We start from the raw sequence: 21,659 nt of genomic DNA, 5'->3' as shown, positions 1-21,659 counted from the left end.
TAGCTCGAACGACGAATCAAAAGAAGGGTACGCTGTTGAGATGGTTTGGACAAAGCAGGCCAAATCTCCAGTTTGTTCCTCTTTACAACCGGTTCAAAAGAAACGACAAGAATAGGTTAAGTTTAAATTTAATATTGACAAATGTGATATTTTTTTGATGAATTACTCAAAAGCGGCATCATTAAAATAAATCATATTATTACATCTGCCGACGAACTTAAGTGTCGTGCTTACTGCAAGTGGCACAATTCATTATCTCATGTCACTAATGATTGTAATGTGTTTCGACGACAGGTCCAATCGGCCATTAACAAGGGCCAATTGAAATTTCAAGAAATGCAGGTGGACACATTGCACTTTCCGACGAATATGATTAACTTTGATGATAAAAAAGTTTTGGTTCGGCCTAGCGCAGCCGATAAGGACAAAGACAAGGAGGTCATCATCGACGACCCACGAGGGGCCGATGAAAACACCAAAATTTCTTACAGGAAACTGGTGGCAAAAAAGACCCCAGATGGAGGGGAGACATTGAAGAACACCATCATGACCTCCAACGCCGGGGGCTGGCACAACCAGGCGGCCAGGCATATCATCCTGTTTTGCACACCACAGATGGTCCGGCGTGTAAACGTGGACGGTTTGGACACTGCTAGACAGTTTGAGTGGGTCAGGCAGACAGTTCGGCAGCGCCCAGGAGCAGCGACGACTACATACCTTCAAACCTTGATGACCAGAAATAGGTACGTGGAAGAGAAACACGTTCAAGGAATTCGGTCGACTGATCAAAGTCGACCTGACCTTTGATGAGTTATTACCTAAATATGTGAAAAAGAAGGCAGGCCCAAGTGACCGGCCAACAAGCGACCTCACTCACCTTCCCAAGAGCGACGACAGGTAAGACTGATTGAGTCATCTCACCAATCGGAGGAGTCAGCACATCACGATACTCATTTAAAACCCAATGTACCCGTGCCCTATCAATATGCATGGACACTTCCACCCCCCATACAAACCTGTGCCCTATCAATATGCATACCAACCTCCACCTTATGTCCCAACTCAAATGTGGGGCATACCACCATATCCATATGGGATGCCACAGTACCCCGCTTGGACGACACCCCAAACTTTTGTATTTGACAGGCTGACACCCCCAGTGCAAGACCGATTGGGTTCACCTCAATCCGGTCACTAGGCATAGGTCCAACGAGTTTGCCGGACTACTCGGTCGCAAGGGCCAACCAATCTAATAGGGGCATAGCGAGGAAATGTATACATGCACCAAAAGAACGACAAAAGGAGATATCACCAAAATAAGCACAACAATTGTTGTCATATAGGGGAACAACGAAGGACTGACGATTTTTGGTAAATCAGTCAAGACAGATGAAACAAAAGACAGGAGCAACCAGCAAAGCAGCCGACTTGAAATACTCCATGCTCCGATGGTGCCCATTGGGACTAAACGGCCTCAAAAGTGCAAGTTGCAGCGCCTGAGAGCAAAATAGAGCAGGGAAAAAGAGGCAGAAAAAATATTTAATCATACACATCCGCAGTAGCCACCACCAGAAAAGAGGTAGAGACCAAAGGTCATCAAAGCAAATCAAATGGTCACAAAAACATAGGACAAAACAATAGCTACACAGCTCTCTGCAGGTATGGCGGACCGTCCGACTCCAGCAGCCGGACCATCTGAGCCTAGTGCGAACCATCCGACCACTGAGTCTGGACTGTTCGCGCCTCGCCAGGAAGCCTCCGGCAACGTGCCGGCACCTATGGACAAAAAAACATCGAGGAAGATGATCTACTAGGAGAGGATCTGGTCGACTATAGAGCCTCGCCCGAGCACGTAGGTATGGCTGTTAATGTAATTACATTTTTAGCCGATTACACTATTATCGGTGACGATGAACATGTTGTTGCTTAATTTGATTTTGGTCCTAAAGAGGCCGCTTTCACCAAGACAAAAGAATCGGTCAACCATTTGAAGCCGCTCTTTATGCGTCGTCATATTGATGGAGTACCAATTGCTAAAATGTTAGTAGATGGTGGGGCGACCGTGAATTTAATTTCTTACTCATTGTACATAAAATTAGAGAAGCAGGATGACGAACTAGTCAATACTAATATGACTCTCAGTGGCGTTGGGAGCGAAAGTTCGATCAAGGCGAAGGGAGTCACGTCCATTGAATCAACCATTTGGACAAAGATCATTGTTGTTCCTTTTTGGTCGCCGATGTAGAAGGGAATTATAGTCTGATATTAGTCAGAGATTGGATCCACACAAATTAATGTATAACTTCTACTTTGCACCAGATGTTGTTCCAATGGGGTAGGCGACGATGTAGAAATGGTACACGCTGATGCATCAGCTTGCATTGCTATAGCTGATGTCCATGTACTTTGGACGTATGTAACACCCTAATATCCTATTTTGATATTTGGGGAAAACCCTTCTATAAGATTTTGAATAGATAGACCCTATTAAAATTATTATTAAGATATTCTTTTTAATAATAAATTTAGAGATATTGTTGAATACGAAACTTAAGTTAAAATATCTTTTAATAAAGATTAAACATCAGAAATCTCTACTACTTATTAAGTAAGCAATAGTAGTCTGCCTCTGACGTGTTCTGCCTCTGACGCGTTCTGCCAACGGTTGTTCTGTCTCCGTTAGTCCCGCGCAACAAAATAAACAATACCTGCACAAGTTTATGTGCTACGTTCCGTTCCATCTCCCTCAGTGAGCAACATAGAATCCACAGCTGCCCTTATAAGCCATGTTCCATCACTCTCAATGGCCAATGTGGCACTAATAAAATAGATGGCACACGCATGTGGCAGCGGTTCGTGCGGCCCAATGATTTTTGTGTAGATCTGAGGCCCATCCCATCGTGCAGCCCACTGTCCAGCGTGTAGCCTACCGTGCGACCTAATCTCCAGCCACGGCCGCGACCTAATCTCCGCCGGCGGCTCCAGCCATGGGCTCACGCGCTTCCTCCACTGCGCTCAACTCCGGTGGCCTCCCCTCCCTCTCCTCCACCCCATCATCGCATTCCACATCCTCCCCCACCGCACCGTCGGACTCCACCTCCCCATCGGCGGCCTCCAGCGCACTGCTGTCCTCCAACTCCTCCCCATTGGCTGCCTTCACCCAACCGGTCAGCAGACTCATGCGTGGCGTTGGTTTGCCCATCAGATCTGGACAGGCAAGACGTCATCGGGTGGATCGCGGCTGGCCTGCGGAGGGGCGCCAGAGCGGTCGAAGTGGATTTGGCACCGCCGCTACCGGAGGAGGAGGAGGAGGGCGAGGAGGAGGAGGAGGAGGAGGAGGGCTAGGAGGAGGAGGACCCGCACGCCGGTCACGAGGCGCCGCTCTTGGAGCTCCCCGCCGATCTGTTCCAGGCCAGGAACTCACTAGAGCGGCTGGCGCTCGATCGGTTCAGCCTCCGCGCCATTCCGCTCCCCGCGGTGGGTCTCGCCGGCCTCCGCTCGCTCTCCCTCAGCCACGTCGACGTCACCGACGAGGCGCTCCGGGGCCTTGTCGCCAACTGCCCGGCGCTCGAGCGCCTCAGCCTGAAGCGTTGCTCCCGCCTCGCCATGGTGAGCGTGGCCAGCGAGACGCTGCGGGTGCTGGAGCTCGTGGGCTGCCAGGCCTTGAAACAACTCTGCGTCGACGCGCCCGCGCTGGAGTCGTTCGCCCTGCACTGCAACGTCTTCGTCACCAACCGCGACGCTTCCTGTGAATGGGATTGGGATACTCTTGTGGATCGGATTAGCATGTTGATTCACTCAGCTGGCTCGACCCATTCAAAGACATGCCGAACCTAGAAGAGTTGCAGCTGCTGATGAACTACGAAGGTTACTGCCTTGAGGCCGTGTCCGCTTTCTTCAAGCTCATCCCACTTCCAGTCCTTCAACGGCTCTTTGTGCGTGTAAGGCTCTCTCATTTCTTGGGCAGGTAAAACTCGTTTTTCTAGCTGCTGCTGCTTACCGGAGCTGAACTCCATCCGCAGCTCCATATTGATCACAAGCGGGAGGGAGAAGGCAGCTCATCGGCAGCAGTGTGGAGCGTCGAGAACGATGACAGCGAAGACATGGCACCCAAGGAGGAGATCGTCCTTGACCAACTGACGTTCGTCAAGTTTGTGAATTTTAGTGGGACATGGTGCCAGCTGCAGTTGCTCAGCTTCTTCCTGGATAAGTCCCCTGTCCTCCATCAGCTGGTGCTGGTCACGCCGGAAGGGGAGGGAGCTCTAGGAGACGACCGACTAAAGGTCATCCATGAGCGGGTGGCCGCATTGGAGAAGGCGTCGAGCGAGGCAAGCATTACCGTGTGCCGGCCCAAGGAAGACGATACCCCGAACCATCCACACACGAGGTACTTCCACGAGGAGTATGAAACTATGTAACTATGCTATATATGCATGCATCGATCAGCCTGTAGATCAAATGGCTAAATGGAGAGGCAGAAAAAGATATATTGAATTTTTATCCTGTAGATGAACCCATTAGACAACCTGGTTTTGCGCGGGTATGCTGCTTATGTCTCTTTCTACAATATGTGAATGTGATAAGGCATTTAACACAATAAGTAAACATTGTGGTTTCAGTTTCATTAAATTTCAGAAGGCTAGAGAGTGAATTTTATTTGTGGCACCGGCGACTACGAAGCGCTGGAGCTGGAGGATCTCCCGCATGCGCAAGGGCATCCTCACGGGGGCCGCGGCCGGCGTCGAGGAGGTGGACATCCAGGGGCTCGGCATGCAGGAGCGCAAGAACCTCATCGAGCGCCTCGTGCGCACCGCCGAGGAGGACAACGAGCGCTTCCTGCTCAAGCTCCGCGACCGCATGGAGCGGTGAGTAAAAGAAAGAAAAAAAGTTCAGCTCTTATTTGAATCCTTGGTCACCGGTGAAGTGAAGAGAAATTCAGAAAGCGATTGTAAATTGACCTGCAGGGTTGGGATCGATAATCCGACGGTAGAGGTGCGTTTTGAGAACCTGAACATCGACGCCGAGGCCTACGTCGGCAACCGAGGTGTCCCCGCGATGACCAACTTCTTCTCCAACAAAGTCATGGTATGCATCTCATCTGCAGCAGCGGGCACCCCTCCATGCTTCCTAGGCAGCCACGGAGAAGGAATTCCTTCGGCTACTAACTCTCGTGAGCTGCTCCCATCATAGGATGTACTAAGTGCTATGCACATCGTCTCTAGCGGGAAGAGGCATGTCTCCATCCTTCACGATATCAGTGGGGTCATAAGACCCGGCAGGTAAGAAGCCAAAGAATTTTAAAGTGCAAGGTTTTCAGTTTTTCTGTAGTTGTACTTACTAACTGGCACTTCGTTCAGAATGTCCTTGCTGCTTGGACCTCCTGGATCCAGGAAAACAAGTCTACTTCTGGCTTTGGCAGGGAAACTTGACTCCAATCTGAAGGTATCACATCTTGCGATAATTTCTTGATTGTGAACTTCTGAATTCTAGGCAAAAAGGGTATATATTGGGAGAGAGAGAGATAGTTGTAAACTGTACTGAATAGGTGAACTTGCAATGGTAATTTTCAGGTCTCAGGAAGAGTGACTTACAATGGTCATGACATGGATGAATTTGTCCCTCAGAGGACATCGGCATACATTGGGCAGCACGATGTTCACGTCGGCGAAATGACAGTCCGGGAAACACTTGCCTTCTTTGCAAGATGTCAAGGAGTCAGAACGCGTTATGGTATGTAAACACAGACATTGGAAAGGAACACAGATAATTATTCACCTTCGGTGAAGTGAACCTGATGGTGTTTTCAAATTACGCAGACATGCTTACTGAGCTTTCAAGAAGGGAGAAAGAAGCCAACATTAAACCAGATCCTGATGTCGATGTTTACATGAAGGTAAAAATCCATTTAATTCTAACCAAATCCTGTGTTTACATTGGAAGTGACAAAGGGTACTCAAAGTTATTTGTGCTTCTGTGCAAACAGGCTATCTCCGTGGAAGGTCAGGAGAGCGTGGTTACAGATTACATCCTCAAGGTAAGTAAAAATATACTGCAGAAAAAGAAAATACGTAAAATGGATATATATGCCCCCTAACAGTAATTGTATTTCTTTTGCAGATTCTGGGTCTGGAGATCTGTGCGGATACAATGGTTGGAGACTCTATGATCAGAGGTATCTCAGGAGGACAAAAGAAGCATGTCACAACCGGTATATGCAATCTACAGTTAAATTAAGAATTGTGCATCATACTCTTTGGCCCTGCTCGAAAAAAATCTGATTTCATGTCTTGTTGAATTTTCACAGGCGAGATGCTTGTTGGTCCAGCTAAGGCGCTATTCTATTCTATTACTACTATCGATGGTCACCAACGCCTCACGCACGAGGGAGAAGACCGGATCCGCAGCACGATGGCGATGGGTGACAGGTTGTGTGCCATGGATCTGTACGAGATCCTCCTCCTCGTGACACGGCTGGCTCACAGGGCGATGACGTCCTCAATCTATCGCGTAGCCAGGTTACTGATTTTACATAATGCTTCCTGCCATATGGAGTGGTTTGTTTGGTTAAAGGTTTAAACGTAAAACAGTGATGTTTGCTACGTAGTTGAAAGTTGTAGTGCAAGTCACAGAGCATTTCTACCTTTTAAGATATTGTGGGGGCTAGGCGATGCTAACATTCTGGTGTTTGTAATTCTCTAGGCAGTTAGTGCTAGGCACGTAAAAGGGGTGAAGAGGGTTTACTGGGAGAGGTGCAAAATTGAGTGGAGAGTTGATAGAGATTTTTTCCAATCTTTTGCTCGAGTGTACAAACATCACAGGCTTCTAACATTCCTATTCTTGCGAACCACTGAATTATTCAAAATTGATTCTGGGTTAAGGAACATGACATTGGACGAATTGGTTTTAGCCACTCAGCTAAGATTATAGCCTACTACATCACAGGAAGAGATCACCGGTCTATTTCCTGTATTCAGGTGCCCAAAAGCTGAACAGAGCTGAGCTTGAAGTCGCTTGTGAAGATTTTAGCAACATCAACACTTTTCGTACATGTATCGTGTTCAAGGGCATATTATCAGGCGGGGTCGAGATCGGCATTGTCTCCACTGTCATATCGTCGAGCAAAGACTGGTCCAGGAGCGCAGAAACATGCTTCAAGAAAAAGGTTTATGGCTAGCAACATCTTGTTCGATTACTTCGTGTGATGTTTTAATCCATAAAATACAGATAGGGGTTACACTGTTCAGTTTGGTTACTTCGATTTTGGGACTGCTTGTGGTCTTCTGTAGTGTTTATTCTTGTTCGATTACTTCGATTCTAGGACTGTGATTTTAGTTCGATTACTTCGATTCTGGGACTACCAAAATACAGATAGGGGTTACACTGTTTACTTTGATTCTAGGACTGCCAAATGTCTCTACTGTTTGAAGGCGGTGTTTATTCTTGTTTATTATTTACCAGATGTCTCTGTATGCTTGATTATGCAAGTAGATTATTCAGGTAGTACATACGTTTTTTAGTTGTATTTATTCTTGTTTCTATTAGGTGCTTCATTCAAGTTTGCAACTTTCCAATGTCTCTGTGTGCTTGATAGCAGATTATCCTATATTCTTGCGCAAGAATCTTTTTGGACGCACAAGTAGTTCTATAGAGTTTACTACATCCTTTGATGTTTTAATCCATGAAATACAGACCTGTATCTATTTGTTTTGGACTGCGTTCCGGAGAAAGAAATGCAGTTTGGTTATGTGGTTTTACAGACCTGTATCTATTTGTGTAATGCATTTGCCTGTATATGTGCAGCTTATGTCCATAATTCTTCAAGTCTGCATATGACTGCATCATTCTTCAGCCTTCTAGACTCCTTCCACTTCTGCCCCCTCGGATACAAGGTTAGTTTGAGACCGTGAGCAAGCATACCCATCCATCTTTTTCTCTTTCTTCAACCATATAGGTACAACGATAATTCATCTGCCAGCTACTAAGACATATCTGCTCTTTTCATTGTTCTGAGTTGGGTAACCATTTCTGCTCGATTAACAAGTATTCAGTACACACCAGTTTTTTAATCTTTATAAGATAAGAAGCAAAGTCAACAAACCATGGAGCATGTAGTATTTAATATGTTTTAAGTGTTCCTGGGATTAGAATCATTTCTTATGTGAGTGATCTACTTCTGCAGGACTTCCCAGACTTAGGTAACACAACCTCTTCTCTTCTTTCAACATGTTGTCATGTGGTGCTTGAGTTATGGTACAACTAGAGTTGGGTGAAAGCGACATGGAGCCTTGAAGTGGTAGGTACCAGCTTTCACATGTCCTCTGGGTCTAAAGTTTCTTGTGTTTGTCTAAACTTACGCTATGCTTAGGAGAGTTGAGCTCATGAAGCAGGACAAGAGAGCCAAGGTGTTGTGCCTTCATGGCTTCTGCACGAGCGAGAGTTTTTTGAAGAGTAGATCAACAACTGGCACTCTTCCACTCGTTATGGATATGGGTATTGCGATGAGGCCTCATGAGCTATTTGAAAACATTTATGTATAGTTGTATACTAATTTATGTTTTATAGTTGAGGCTATCTAATATATTGAAATGGCTGAATGCTCTGGAATCTGGATTAAGTTCTGCACTTTCCTGATGTTTTTAGCCTTTTCCTTGTGATTGTTGCAAGGGTTCTGGAGCCTTTTCAAGTTTCACTAAACATTTTTTGTACTGAATGTAGAAAAATTGTAGGAAAGAGAAATAATCCACAGTAATTTTTTTAAAATGAAATGGTGGACATTTCACTGTGCTATTTTCATCCACAGTATCATGCCAACTATTGTATGTGCATAGATGAATAAGGAATGTTTCTAATTCTAAACCTATAACACTTAACAGGGTTAAACCAACAGATATCTAAATAGATTTTGAGTGTTTCAGCCATCGCATTTTATTCATGCCTAAGACTTGAGAAGATTTCAGAGTTATTATGTGTAAGCAATAAAATTAGCATAATGCCTATAGGGGGTCAACCAAAAAAATATTGTAGACTGATTTTTTTGCTTATTGTTATTTGGATCCTAATTGTTATTGTGTGTTAAGAGTGCTTCTTGGGCAAAGAGATTTTTTAAGGCTGAACAGTTCAAATGGTCCAGTTCTTATTGTATCTTCTCGTTGACAGGTATGAGAATCCAATCTTATGATGACCAGTTACTTCATTTAGCTGCTGACATAGCTCAGAGGTTGTTGCCCGCATTTGACACTCCTACAGGTTCATCACCTTTTCTATTATTATAATCTTCCTGGAATGACTTGGTTATATCTTGCATCAGAAATTTGATTCCATTTTTTCATTTTTTTGTTGTAAATGGACCATTTCCATTGGTCAGGAATTGTCACTTGGCGATACACATGGAATTACAAACACACAACTGCATTTGATGCTTTACTATAATAAAAACATAAATATAACAAACACATTGTTTAGTGACAGAAAAAACTTCATGAATCATGAATCCTGATAGTCATATTAACTTGCTTCTCCAAGTTTGCAGACTAAAACTGGATGTCATATAGATGTAGTTATATGTGGTTGTTTCATATTTTCAGTAGTTAATCTTATTTTTACTACACTGTTTTAATGAATGTAATTGTTGGAGACAAGATTTATCTAAGAAATGTGGTTTGCAAAATGCAAATTGTGGAAATCATCATTTCAATTGAAACATGTTTGCACCTGAACCATTTTGGTACTCTTTACTAACACAATCTGGGACATAAATCTGTTCTAAATGTTGTTCAATATCATGCATGAAGTAATTTGCTAAATTAGACCACTGTTCCAACCAACTACATATGGAAATTCTTCATGATACAGACATTTTGCAGGTCAGGCCAAGCCAGGCCAAAAAAAGCCTGATAGTTTGTGACCCTAAAATCCGTGCCCAACTGTCCATTAATGTCCCTGGGCAGAGTTAGCGTGGTGTTTTTGTGCTAGGTCTGGATGGCTCGACTGCCATATAAAAGTGCTAGCTTGTTTATTAACTTTGAAGCGTCACCTCGCCTTATGTTTTATCCCCTAAAATATAAACAGGAGGTCCATCGCCTTACCGCCTTAATAACTATGTTCTGCACACACTGAAATATACTACACTTGTCCTATAGTGTTGGTTATGTCTTTGACAATAATTTGCCATCCCTCAAACACCATTTATTCTGCTTACAAGTTAACAGTACTATTCCTGGTCTGGTTCAGGAGGTCTCTGACAATAACTGTGTCTATCGGAACGAGGTGCACCACACTGCTGGGGAGCGAACCCAGGTCTTGCAGGATGTAGCTTCTGATCCAACTCTTCCCAGAACCAAGATTGTCCGCTGCAATCTCTGTGGGCATGGAGAGGCTGTTTTCTTCCAGGTATTTTTCTTGTTTTGCCTTATCGCATTTTCATGTGATATTGTTATGCAATCTAAATAACTTGTTAAAAATAAATATGCCAAAATTCTGCACCTTGTTAATGTTAACGTTGGATCTTGCTTCCCTTTTTATTTTTGGCGTTGTCTATCCTAAATGTTGAGGTCGTCATGTATATCACTGACATGGGCATGTCCTCATTCACAAGTCAGGAGTCAGATCCCAAGAAAACGTGGCCTTGTATTATTGTTTGGTGCCAGGATATGGGTTCTCTTTTGTGCAGTAAATACTACTACCAAATGCCATTTGGAGATGCAGAGCGTATCGCTCATGTCTCTTTCTGTATTGTTCAAAATTACCGTGTTTACCGTTTCTGCAGCAAAGTGATATTTGTATTTCAGTAGTTGCAATTGATGGTACTGAACCTGCTTAAATGTTTTGAGACAAACTTAAGCCCAGCGCTTCTTTTTATCATTTGCAGGCCGCAGCAAGAGGGGAGGAGGGGATGACCCTGTTCTTTGTGTGCTGCAGCCCTGATTGTGGTCATCGGTGGAGGGAATGATGCGATGAAATCTTCGCTCTAATAGTTGTTTCATCAGAGCATGAAACTTAACTTGTTTTGTAGTTTTCTTGGAACTATGTATTTCGAATCTGTCCTAAGATTAATGAGAGAATGTCTTTCCAATATTTTATTTAATTCTACGTATATAATTGTAGAAATTGTTTCGGGCTGGCCCGGTTTTTGCACAGACCTGGTTTCCTCTGCCCATGTCTGGCCAACTTGAACAAAATACCATTTTACATTTTTAACATCATGTTATGTTCTTAATTTATGCATAAGTTATTTTCCTCTCACCGCACTCACAAATCCAAACCAATTTTCTATTGGTCCATGACTGATTAAATTAATAGTAATTAATGGAAGAGACTTTGACCAGGCTTAGGTCATTTGCTTTGCTTGTCGGTGGAGATCAAGAAAGCAGAACCAAATAAATCCTCCAATCCACCAGATCACCACCATCACCAGTGTTTGGTAGAAATGCTAGGTCAACATATGATAGTGGCTCTAAGGACCACCCTTTAGCTGACAACTATGGTGCATTGGTATAATAGCTGGATATGAACATATGAGCTACATCGCTCATCAATGAAAGATGCAAAGCACTATATAGGTAAGATGGATTAGCAAATAATATTGTTTGACATTTAGGTTTTTATATTTTATATAATACACAATTAGGTGATTGCCTGTGCGTTGCAGGCCTGGGTTTCTCTTTGATATCATTACGGACGGCTCGCGAATGTTGTCATCCATCTCATAATCGTATAACACATATGTATATATAAGTTATCGAGATATTATATGTTTCAGATGCAATGCACGAGCACTGACCTATCTTATATATACACTAGGTGAGTGTTCGTGCGTCACATGTCCAAGTTTCTCTTCGATGTCATCCCGGACAGCTTGCATATATGTCATCCTCTATCTCATAACTATATAACACATATGTGCATATATAAGTTATCGAGATATTATATGTCCCCGTTGCAACGCACGGGCACTGACCTAGTTATCTTCTTAAAAGTGAATAGGTACCAAATGATTGATTAATTGAATTATATTTTTATTAGGTCATACATTCAGAGAGTAATTTTGTTTAAAAGAATGTTTATGTGTGTGCATCACTAATTGGAAGCATCTACTTAAATAAAGAAAATAATAAATAAAATATCTAAAATAGGTATGATTTGATTATCATGCTAGTATCCTTTTTTATTGTGCATTATAATTAAGTTTAGAATTTAAACTTTATTGAAGTCCAATTGAAATTGGAAATATATATATACAAAAGAAAACAGGAAAAAAAGAACAAAACAGACTTACCAGCTTGGGCCGAATCCCATGACCAGACCCAAAAACCCCACCGTGCCACAGCCCGACTCACATGGACGCGTGGGAAAACCTAAGACGCTGGCGTGTGGGCCCTGTGGGCAACCAAACCCCGTCGCGCACTGACGTGCGATTTTCTGGTGGACCCGCGTGCTTCTGCTTTTGTCACGGACACATGGGTTCCTCGCCGTCAGCTGCTCTCACCGCGCGCGCCCCACTCCGTTCTCACCGCCGATTGGGTCCCACAGGTCAGGCCGGGTCTTTCTTCTCCCCCGGGTGGTTGTGCTTGGACCGATTTTCTCGTCGCGGGGCCACCTGGGAGCTCGCCGAGGTCGTTCCTTCCTCGGCTAGATTATTTCCTTGCTCCCTGGGGGGCATAAATACATAGACCCGCACCACCCTTCGTTAGCCAAAACCAAGCACACAGCGCCAGTCCCGCAAGCTCGACGCCATGAAATCTGACTTCGCCATGGTTGCTGGGCCACCGTCGTACGGACGAATCAGCCACACGGGCTATCGGAGCAGGTCGGGGGGGGGGGGGTGCTACCTTTGGGCGATGATTGCGTGGCGAGGTAGCGTGATTTCACGTCGTCGACCATCAACGTCGTCGAGCCACTGCTCGCCGTGGAGGTAAGATTTTATGCCGCTATCCTGGGTGAAAACCTCCCCCGTTGAATTCACCTTATCATCCGCTGGGTGCTTAGCCTATCCTCGATTAAGTGGATCTGTCTGGGCATGAGTTCATGCTCGCTGGCGAGCTTGGGCGCCTCAGGGCCATGGCGCCGCCGCATGGAAGAGTACGCCACAGCGGTGGCCTTGTTCTGCGCCGTCGTGGGTGTTTGTTCGGTCGGGGACGGGGGCCCTGGGCTGTTGGATCGTTACAGTGCGGCCCAGATTAGAGCAGGCAATAACAGTTCGGGTCCATCCCTGTGCGTCGTAGGATCGAGATCTGATGGTCTGCGATGGATACAGGTTCAATTCATGTAGGTTTTGATCTGGGCCATAGGATCGAGGATGGAGGGTGCAGAATGGTTTCAAATCGTGGCTGCCTCTCAGTTGTCGATCTCTAGATTGACGATCTCCGTCCCATACCAGATTCATAAAGTACTAGATCTAATCTTGCACGTCCAAATTGGATCGTGCGGCTCTAGACATCCCATACCCCTTCGACGAGCTAGATTCACAAAAGAGCCCCTGGGTTTAGTTAGAATCAAACCGCCGTCCACCTCAAGCCGAAAGTAATTACAAGTAGGTCCTAGAATTTATAGTTTTGACCCCGAGCTCTCTGGTAATTATGTGCGCAGTCCAGAATTATTAGGAATACTCAGATCTAAATAAGAAAATGGGTTTTTAGTATAAAAATAAATCTAGAAACTTGTTTAATTCATAGTTAATTCATTTTAACTCCAAATTGATCCATTCCAGTTGCAGTAAATCCATAATAATATTGTTTATCCCCTGGTAACTTTATTCTGTTATGAAACCTAAATTAAAATTATGTGCTTAATTTCTTTCGTACCTGACTGCTAAATCTTTAAAAAACCATATCTTTTCAACCGTAACTCCAAATTTAGTGATTATCGAACCCACAATCCTAGAGCATCGCATAGAATATTATTATGAAGTTTGGGCTTATGTTTGATGTGATGTTGATTTTGCCTATACCGTGTTTGTTTGTATTGCTACGAATAGTATTGAGGCTGCGAGAATATGAAGATCATCTTGGTACTTGAAATCTCGAGTCCCAGGCAAGTTGTGCCCTTGATCACTCCTTTTACCTAAAAATGTTCCTGTTAATCATTGTGACATGCTCATGTTAATTTGATGGGACCTAATAGGTTTCCCCTAGCATTGTTTATCCTTCACCTTGTAAATAGATGAATTATTGGGTAGATTTGCTATTGCTCTACGTGGTTTTGGGAAACTAATGTTTTATTATGGTCATGTTCCAATTATGTCGTTGTTTAATTATTGTTCATGATAAGATAATATTGTTAATTGGAACATGGAGAACCACCCGGGAAAACAGTGCTACCATAAGGGTGGTATGGGACGTGTAACGCCCCGAATTTTGCAGTTGAATTTTTTCTTTTCTTTACTCGCCAAAATTCGGGCGTTACCTTTCCCTTTTCTTTTTCCCCTCGCTAAACCTTGACCTTTTTCAAAGTTTAGCGGGATTCGGTTTGGATCTCCCGTGTAGGAAAAACCCTAAATACCTTATGTTGTTTGATGCACCATGCCGAACCTTGCATTTCTTTTGATTGCTTTGAAAGTGCAAATGCATGCATGTAGAAAGATCGGATTTCGAAAATGAGGAGAAGATCTTTTCTTTCTTTTTCTCTCTCTTTCTCTCTCCTCTTTTTCTCTCTCTCCCGCGCCGTGGGCCGACCCCGGCCGGCCCAGCCGCCCCTGGCGCCCCCCTTTTGGGCCCAATTGGCCCATGCCGCCCCCCATCTCCCTTTTTCCCAAAACCCTCTCCCTCTCCCTCTCATTTTCCCTCTCTCTCCCTAAGCCGCCGCCCCTACCCCTGCCCTAGCCGCCGCCCCTGCCTAGGCCGCCGCCCCTCCCCGTCGCCGATCGGCCGCCCCGCTCGGCCGCCCCGTCCCCGTCCCCGGTGAGGCCCCTCCCCCTCTCCTCCCTCCCCCTCTCCTCCCTCCCCCTCTCCTCCCTCCCCTTCCCCTCGCCGCTCGGCCCCATGGCCGGTTCGGCCGCCCGCCCCACCCCGCCCGCTCGGCCCCTTGGCCGCGCCCCCGGCCCCCCAGCGCGCCCCCGGCTCGGCCGCCTGGCCAGCCCGGCCGCCCCCCCAGCGCGCCCCCGGCTCGGCCGCTCGGCCGCCCCACGCCCTGCCCCGCGCCCCTGCGCGCCCAGCGGCTCGGCCGCCCCCTGCGCCGCCCGCCCTTGCCAGCCCGGCCGCCCGCCGCCGGCTCAGCCGCCCCGGCTCGGCCGCCCCTGCGCGCCCCGCCTAGGGCCGGTTCAACCGCCCCTAGGGCCGGTTCAACCGCCCCCCCCTCTGTTTTTTTTTATTTTATTTTATTTTATTTACTTTCTGTGATCATAATTACTGTATTTTAAGTAGGCTAATCACTGTTCATGCTATGGGAAAATAGGAAGTTTAATTTAAAATTCCGTTATGTTATTGATTCACGTAGTTAATTGTTTACCCTGTGCAATGTTGATCAACTAAAAGTGATTAGGTTTCCATTAGTATATATAAATATATATAACAGAATTATTTTGTTAAAAACCAATTGTGTCATTAGTGCATAAGATTTAACCCCCTGCGAGACCTTTCCCGTTTCTTTCTAACCATAACAAATGCGTTATCGAATGTCATACTTGGTGCATATTCACTTTATTTGTTATCTTGTATGGTGTACTGTTCTTTTGTATTAAATATGTGGATGGATGTATGTATGTTTGCGCTCGCATAGAGAACGATCCGGTCGAAGAGCCCGAGGAATTCGCAGGAGAAGCCCCTGAGCAGCAGTCGGTTGGTGGAGGCAAGTGTCCTTTGACCTATCTCTGTCCTATTCATTCTTTAATTCACCTCCCGCATTACACATTTATACCTAAGGATTGACTAGCTTTTGTTATCCATGTCCTTGTTTACCTATTTGGGTCGGATTATTACTACTTAGTCTGATGCTATTGCTCAACTCTAATCAATGAACATGATGTGATTATCTATGATACGCTGTTTTCCCGTTCTTCTTTATGATTATACTTGTGGTTTTCAAGGGGACTCGAGCGGTTTCTCGAGTGCCTCTCCGTAAGGACCTGTTCTATGGATGACCGCCCGGGAAAACAGTGCAACCATGAGGGTGGAATGGGGTGCCCTTAGCTGAATAATTAGAGGATCTGGGGTGTAGTTCACTTAGCCGTCGTGCCGTCAATGGGGCTCGGTGTATGCGGCTCGCTCTGCCAAGTTTGGGTTCGCCCCTTGGGGAGGAGTGCGGTGCATTTAGGAAACCTAACGGGTGGCTACAGCCCCGGGGAATCTTTGTAAAGGCTACGTAGTGAAACCCTGCCTATTCACCTTGGTAGTGTTTAAGGGTTTGATCGGCCCGAGGCAAGAGGGAATCACGGCTTGTGGGTAAAGTGCACAACCTCTGCAGAGTGTTATGAAACTGATATATCAGCCGTGCTCACGGTTATGAGCGGCCAAGGGAGCTCCAGAGATTAGTGATACTTGATCAGAGATATTTTGGTACAGGTGGCAATGAGATTGATGGTTCTGGTTATGATTATGGTATTGGTAAGTGGTATTCTTTCCGTTTGGAAAGGATACATTGGGTTAATAACTTGGGTTAATGTTAAAACCTGGCTTTCTACTAGTAAGTAATAACCTGACCAACTAAAAGCAACTGCTTGACTTATCCCCACATAAAGCTAGTCCACTACAGCCAAACAGGATACTTGCTGAGTATGTTGATGTGTACTCACCCTTGCTCTACACACCAAACCCCCCCCCCCCCCCCCAGGTTGTCAGCATTGCAACCACTGCTCAGGAGAAGATGAAGCTGTGGAAGGAGACTTCCAGGAGTTCCAAGACTACGACGAGTTCTAGGTGTGGGTTAGCGGCAACCCCCAGTCGGCTGCCTGTGAAGGCCGTGTTATCTACGTTTCGTTTTCGCACTTTGATTTATTGCAAGGACTATATGGACGTCTCAGACGTATGATGTAATCGACTATTATTCCCTTTTAATACTATTTTGAGCACTGTGTGATGATGTCCATGTTATGTAACTGCTGTGTACGTGAATAACTGATCCTGGCACGTACATGGTTCGCATTCGGTTTGCCTTCTAAAACCGGGTGTGACATAAGTGGTATCAAAGCCGTGCTGACTGTAGGACCGCTAACCTAGAGTAGAATGGTCGTTCTAAGGACTATAGACCTCTGTCCCTGCCTTGACTTTGATATCCCTTCAAAAGTTGGTCCTACTGACCAAACCTATGTTCTACTACATATTATACCTTGCTGAAAATTATGTTTTATTCTGATCCTTCATTTATTTATGATTCATTACTTGCTGGTCATATTAATTCTATTCTTACCCTTTTGCTTGCGATGTCTTTTGTAGATGGCTCGACTTAGACACACTGCACGAAAGTCAGTCATCCCCTTCTTACCCTCCCGCCTTGCTGAGCGTCCGCTTCGCCGTCCTGTGGCCGGACAGTCCAGCCACTTGGAGAGACTACACCACCGCCTGCGTGAGGAGCAGGAACGTCGACGACAGGAGCAGCAGAGCTCTTCCTTCTCGCTCCACCAGGAGATAGAGTCTGTGAGGAGCTGCTCCCCTGTGCTTCCTCTGGAGGCGCCCCCTGCACCACCACTGGGCGTCCCAGCTTCTGGAGTAGCTGCTGGAGGAGACCCAGACGACGGAGGTGGCGACGACAGCTCGAGCCACGACACCGACTTCTCTGCTAACCCTGAGCCGGAAGGATGGGTTGCTCGACCCATCACTCGCGACGCTGCTCGCGGGTGTCACTTCCACGATGCGCTCGACACCCTGCTACGTCGGGCATTTGACCGACATACTTGGTCCGTCGAGTATCGCTGTGTGGTCTACCAGCACAGTCGCGGGGTCTACCCGGACCGCTGGGAGGCAACTTGCTTGGTGCGCTGCCCGGAGAACAGTCTCCAGGGTGCGGAGGCCTGCTCAGAGCACTATTCTATCTCTGAGCGGGACTCAGCTGAGGCAGCCATGCAAGATGCTGCACGGCGTGCGCTTTCGCACTACTGCTCGGTTTTCGGTGGGGCAGCTGACGGTCTTGACCTGAAGTATTACCCCCGCCGTCCATCTGGCAGCACAGGAGGCGTGATTGTCTCACCTGTCGGTGAGGGCAATCCTAGGTTGAGCAGCACAGTCAACCTAGCCGCCGTGCTAAACACGGAGCTGGACCATGCATTAGACGAGCTGAGTAGGGCTCGTGCTGAGATCGCCCTGCTGCGGGCTGAGCGCGCGGAACGTCGTCACCTGGACGGTGGTTCCCCCGCTCCCGTTGGGACTCAGCACCCGTACCGCTCACCTCAGCGTGGACACCAGTCTTATGGCAATCCCGCCTGCAAGACCAAGATAAACCTAGAACCATAGATCGTTAGAGTTGGATCTTGTAATTAATACGAAATAAATATATACATGGAAGCTTCAGTCTTAGCGTTAGTCTCGGTCTTAGTTAGTTTTAGTTAGACATGGCAGTTTGCTATATCCTGTGCATTTATGTTTGTCATGATGAACTATGTTTGGTTTGGATCTTTGTAATGATTGTCACCAGAGTGTGGGTATCCCCTGCATTTTGGTTTACATACTATGTCAATAAAGTTAGTTATATAGTTGGGAAAACCTTTATTCTACTTTCCTCTTTATCTGAGAAGCTGTGTGGTCTGTGTTGGAGATCAGTGAAGATGCTCATCTGTTCAGTGCTGTTGGAGAATTCTATACTCTTTTCTTATGCTGCAAGCTTTGCCAGATCAGTTCTGATGTGTGGTTGCGTTCTGCAGATGTCAGAGAACAGGCGTAGAGGAGGAAGGCGTGCTCAGCAGGAGCAAGCCGGTCAGCAAGATGAGGCGCCCCAGCAGCAGCAGCTGCCGCCCCCGCCCCTGATGTCGATTGAGCAGATGTTTCTGATGCAGACTCAGGCAGTTCAAGCCATCGGTCAGACTCTGGCCGCCATTCAGCAGCAGCAGCAGCAGCAAGCACCACCCCAGCCTCAGATGCCTCAGATGCCTAGAGACAAGCGTGCTGAATTCATGAGAGGTCATCCCCCAACGTTCGCTCACTCTTCTGACCCCATGGATGCTGAAGATTGGCTGCGCACTGTGGAGCGGGAGTTGCATACCGCTCAGTGTGATGACAGGGAGAAAGTCTTGTATGGTCCCCGTCTGTTGAGAGGAGCAGCCCAATCATGGTGGGAGTCTTACCTCGCCACCCATGCCAACCCCGACGCCATCACCTGGGAAGAGTTCAGAAGTAGCTTTCGTCAGTACCATGTTCCTGCAGGTCTGATGACAGTGAAGAAGGAGGAGTTCCTGGCTCTCAAGCAAGGGTCATCGTCTGTCAGTGAGTACCGAGACAGGTTTCTGCAATTGTCTCGCTATGCTCCTGAGGATGTCAACACTGACGCCAAGCGACAATACCGTTTTCTGAGAGGCTTGGTCGACCCCCTGCAGTATCAACTGATGAATCACACCTTCCCGACATTCCAGCACCTGATTGATAGAGCGATCATGACAGAAAGGAAGCGTAAGGAGATGGAAGATCATAAGCGCAAGATCAGTGGACCCCAGCCTGGAAGCAGCAGCCGTCCCCGTTTCTCAGGCAATCAACCTCAGCAGTTCAGGCAGAACCAGCGTCCACCTCAGCAGCATCAGCAGCGTCAGCAGTATCAGCAGTTCCAAAGGCAGTATCCTCAGCATCAGTACCAGAACCGTCAGAGCAATCAGTCAGGAGGTCAGTTTCAGAAGCAGAATCAGCAAGCACCTCGTCTTACTGCCCCAGCAAATCAGCAGAACAGTCAGGCAGCACCAGCTCAGGTTGGAAACAGGGCATGTTTCCACTGTGGAGAGCAAGGCCATTGGGTGATGCAATGTCCGAAGAAGGCAGCCCAGCAGCAGTCAGGCCCCAATGCCCCAGCAAAGCAGAATGTGTCTCAGCCTGGAGCAGGCAATCGCCCTCAGCCGCGCTATAATCATGGAAGGCTGAACCACTTGGAGGCTGAAGCAGTTCAGGAGACCCCCGACGTGATAGTAGGTATGTTCCCAGTCGACTCCCATATTGCAGAAGTGTTATTTGATACTGGAGCAACACATTCTTTCATTACTGCATCATGGGTAGAAGCACATAATCTTCCAATTACTACCATGTCAACCCCTATTCAAATTGACTCAGCTGGTGGTAGAATTCGAGCTGATAGCATTTGTTTAAATGTAAGTGTGGAAATAAGGGGGATAGCGTTTCCCGCCAACCTTATAGTAATGGGTACTCAGGGAATAGATGTCATCCTAGGGATGAATTGGTTAGATAAGTATCAGGCAGTTATCAGTTGTGATAAAAGGACAATCAAGTTGGTGTCCCCACTAGGAGAGGAAGTGGTGACCGAGTTAGTCCCGCCTGAGCCAAAGAAAGGAAGTTGTTATCAGATGGCTGTCGATAGCAGTGAAGCAGACCCAATTGAGAGTATCAAGGTTGTGTCTGAATTCCCAGATGTGTTTCCAAAGGATTTACCGGGTATGCCACCAGAGCGGAAAGTTGAATTTGCTATAGAGCTTCTTCCTGGAACCGCCCCCATCTCTAAGAGAGCTTACAGAATATCTGGACCAGAGTTGGTTGAGCTTAAGAAGCAGATTGATGAGCTGTCAGAGAAAGGTTACATCCGGCCAAGCACCTCGCCTTGGGCCGCCCCTGCCTTGTTTGTGGAGAAGAAAGATGGCACCAAGAGGATGTGTATCGATTATCGAGCTTTGAATGAAGTCACGATCAAGAACAAGTATCCTTTGCCCAGAATAGAAGATCTGTTCGACCAGTTGAGAGGAGCCAGTGTGTTCTCCAAGATCGATCTGAGGTCAGGTTATCATCAGCTCAGGATCCGACCTTCGGACATTCCGAAGACGGCATTCATTACCAAGTATGGTTTATATGAGTTCACAGTGATGTCTTTTGGTTTGACCAATGCGCCAGCATTCTTTATGAACTTGATGAACAGTGTATTCATGGATTATCTTGATAAGTTCGTGGTGGTATTCATTGATGACATTCTGGTTTATTCTCAAAGTGAAGAAGAGCATGCAGATCATTTGAGGATGGTATTGCAGAGATTGCGAGAGCACCAGTTGTATGCAAAGTTGAGCAAGTGTGAGTTCTGGATCAGTGAAGTCCTGTTCTTGGGTCACATAATCAACAAAGAAGGATTGGCTGTGGATCCGAAGAAAGTGGCAGACATTCTAAACTGGAAAGCGCCAACGGATGCTCGAGGAATCAAGAGCTTCATTGGAATGGCCGGATATTATCGGCGATTCATTGAAGGGTTTTCGAAGATTGCGAAGCCAATGACAGCGTTGCTAGGCAACAAGGTTGAGTTCAAGTGGACCCAGAAATGCCAAGAGGCCTTTGAAGCGCTGAAAGAGAAGTTGACAACAGCGCCTGTCCTAGTCTTGCCTGATGTGCACAAGCCCTTCTCGGTGTATTGCGATGCTTGTTACACAGGTTTGGGATGTGTGTTGATGCAAGAGGGAAGAGTTGTGGCTTACTCGTCCCGACAGCTGAAGGTTCATGAGAAGAACTACCCAATCCATGATCTAGAGTTGGCAGCAGTGGTTCACGCACTGAAGACATGGAGGCACTATCTGTATGGACAGAAATGCGATGTTTACACAGACC

At 46.4% G+C, this 21,659-nt stretch overlaps 1 protein-coding gene, 2 long non-coding RNA genes and 1 pseudogene across 4 annotated transcripts; all 4 read left to right on the top strand.

Moving 5' to 3' along the window:
• Window positions 1-336: 336 nt before the first annotated feature.
• Window positions 337-4,418, top strand: LOC103648758 (uncharacterized; annotated as a pseudogene).
• A 286-nt stretch (window positions 4,419-4,704) lies between these two features.
• Window positions 4,705-6,608, top strand: LOC103648757 (ABC transporter G family member 39). The gene is made up of 10 exons (XM_008673167.1): window positions 4,705-4,865; window positions 4,965-5,085; window positions 5,191-5,279; window positions 5,358-5,442; window positions 5,571-5,730; window positions 5,817-5,893; window positions 5,984-6,034; window positions 6,118-6,208; window positions 6,305-6,515; window positions 6,605-6,608. The coding sequence occupies exons 1-10, from the start codon at window positions 4,705-4,707 to the stop codon at window positions 6,606-6,608; spliced, it is 1,050 nt and encodes a 349-aa protein (XP_008671389.1).
• Window positions 6,609-7,059: 451 nt separating this feature from the next.
• Window positions 7,060-9,460, top strand: LOC109944516 (uncharacterized). Of its 2 annotated transcripts, XR_002267578.2 has the most exons (5): window positions 7,060-7,889; window positions 8,180-8,293; window positions 8,366-8,490; window positions 9,157-9,246; window positions 9,365-9,460. It is a non-coding gene; the product is annotated as an uncharacterized lncRNA (long non-coding RNA). The 2 variants fall into 2 exon arrangements; XR_002267579.2 differs by lacking the exons at window positions 9,157-9,246; window positions 9,365-9,460 and having other exon boundaries at window positions 8,366-8,586.
• Window positions 9,461-10,230: 770 nt separating this feature from the next.
• On the top strand, window positions 10,231-11,073 carry LOC118476329 (uncharacterized). The gene is made up of 2 exons (XR_004856252.1): window positions 10,231-10,389; window positions 10,868-11,073. It is a non-coding gene; the product is annotated as an uncharacterized lncRNA (long non-coding RNA).
• Window positions 11,074-21,659: the final 10,586 nt, after the last annotated feature.

Source organism: Zea mays, chromosome 2 (genome assembly GCF_902167145.1).
Source record: "Zea mays cultivar B73 chromosome 2, Zm-B73-REFERENCE-NAM-5.0, whole genome shotgun sequence".
Lineage (NCBI taxonomy): Eukaryota > Viridiplantae > Streptophyta > Magnoliopsida > Poales > Poaceae > Zea > Zea mays.
This window is presented reverse-complemented; position numbering and strand designations above follow the sequence as displayed.

Coding starts and splice junctions, on each gene's coding strand:
- LOC103648757 (XM_008673167.1), top strand. CDS start 4,705: ATGCGCAAGGGCATCCTCACGGGGGCCGCGGCCGGCGTCGAGGAGGTG. Junction 5,086..5,190: donor TCTTCTCCAACAAAGTCATG/GTATGCATCTCA, acceptor CTCCCATCATAG/GATGTACTAAGTGCTATGCA. Junction 5,894..5,983: donor ATGTCGATGTTTACATGAAG/GTAAAAATCCAT, acceptor CTGTGCAAACAG/GCTATCTCCGTGGAAGGTCA.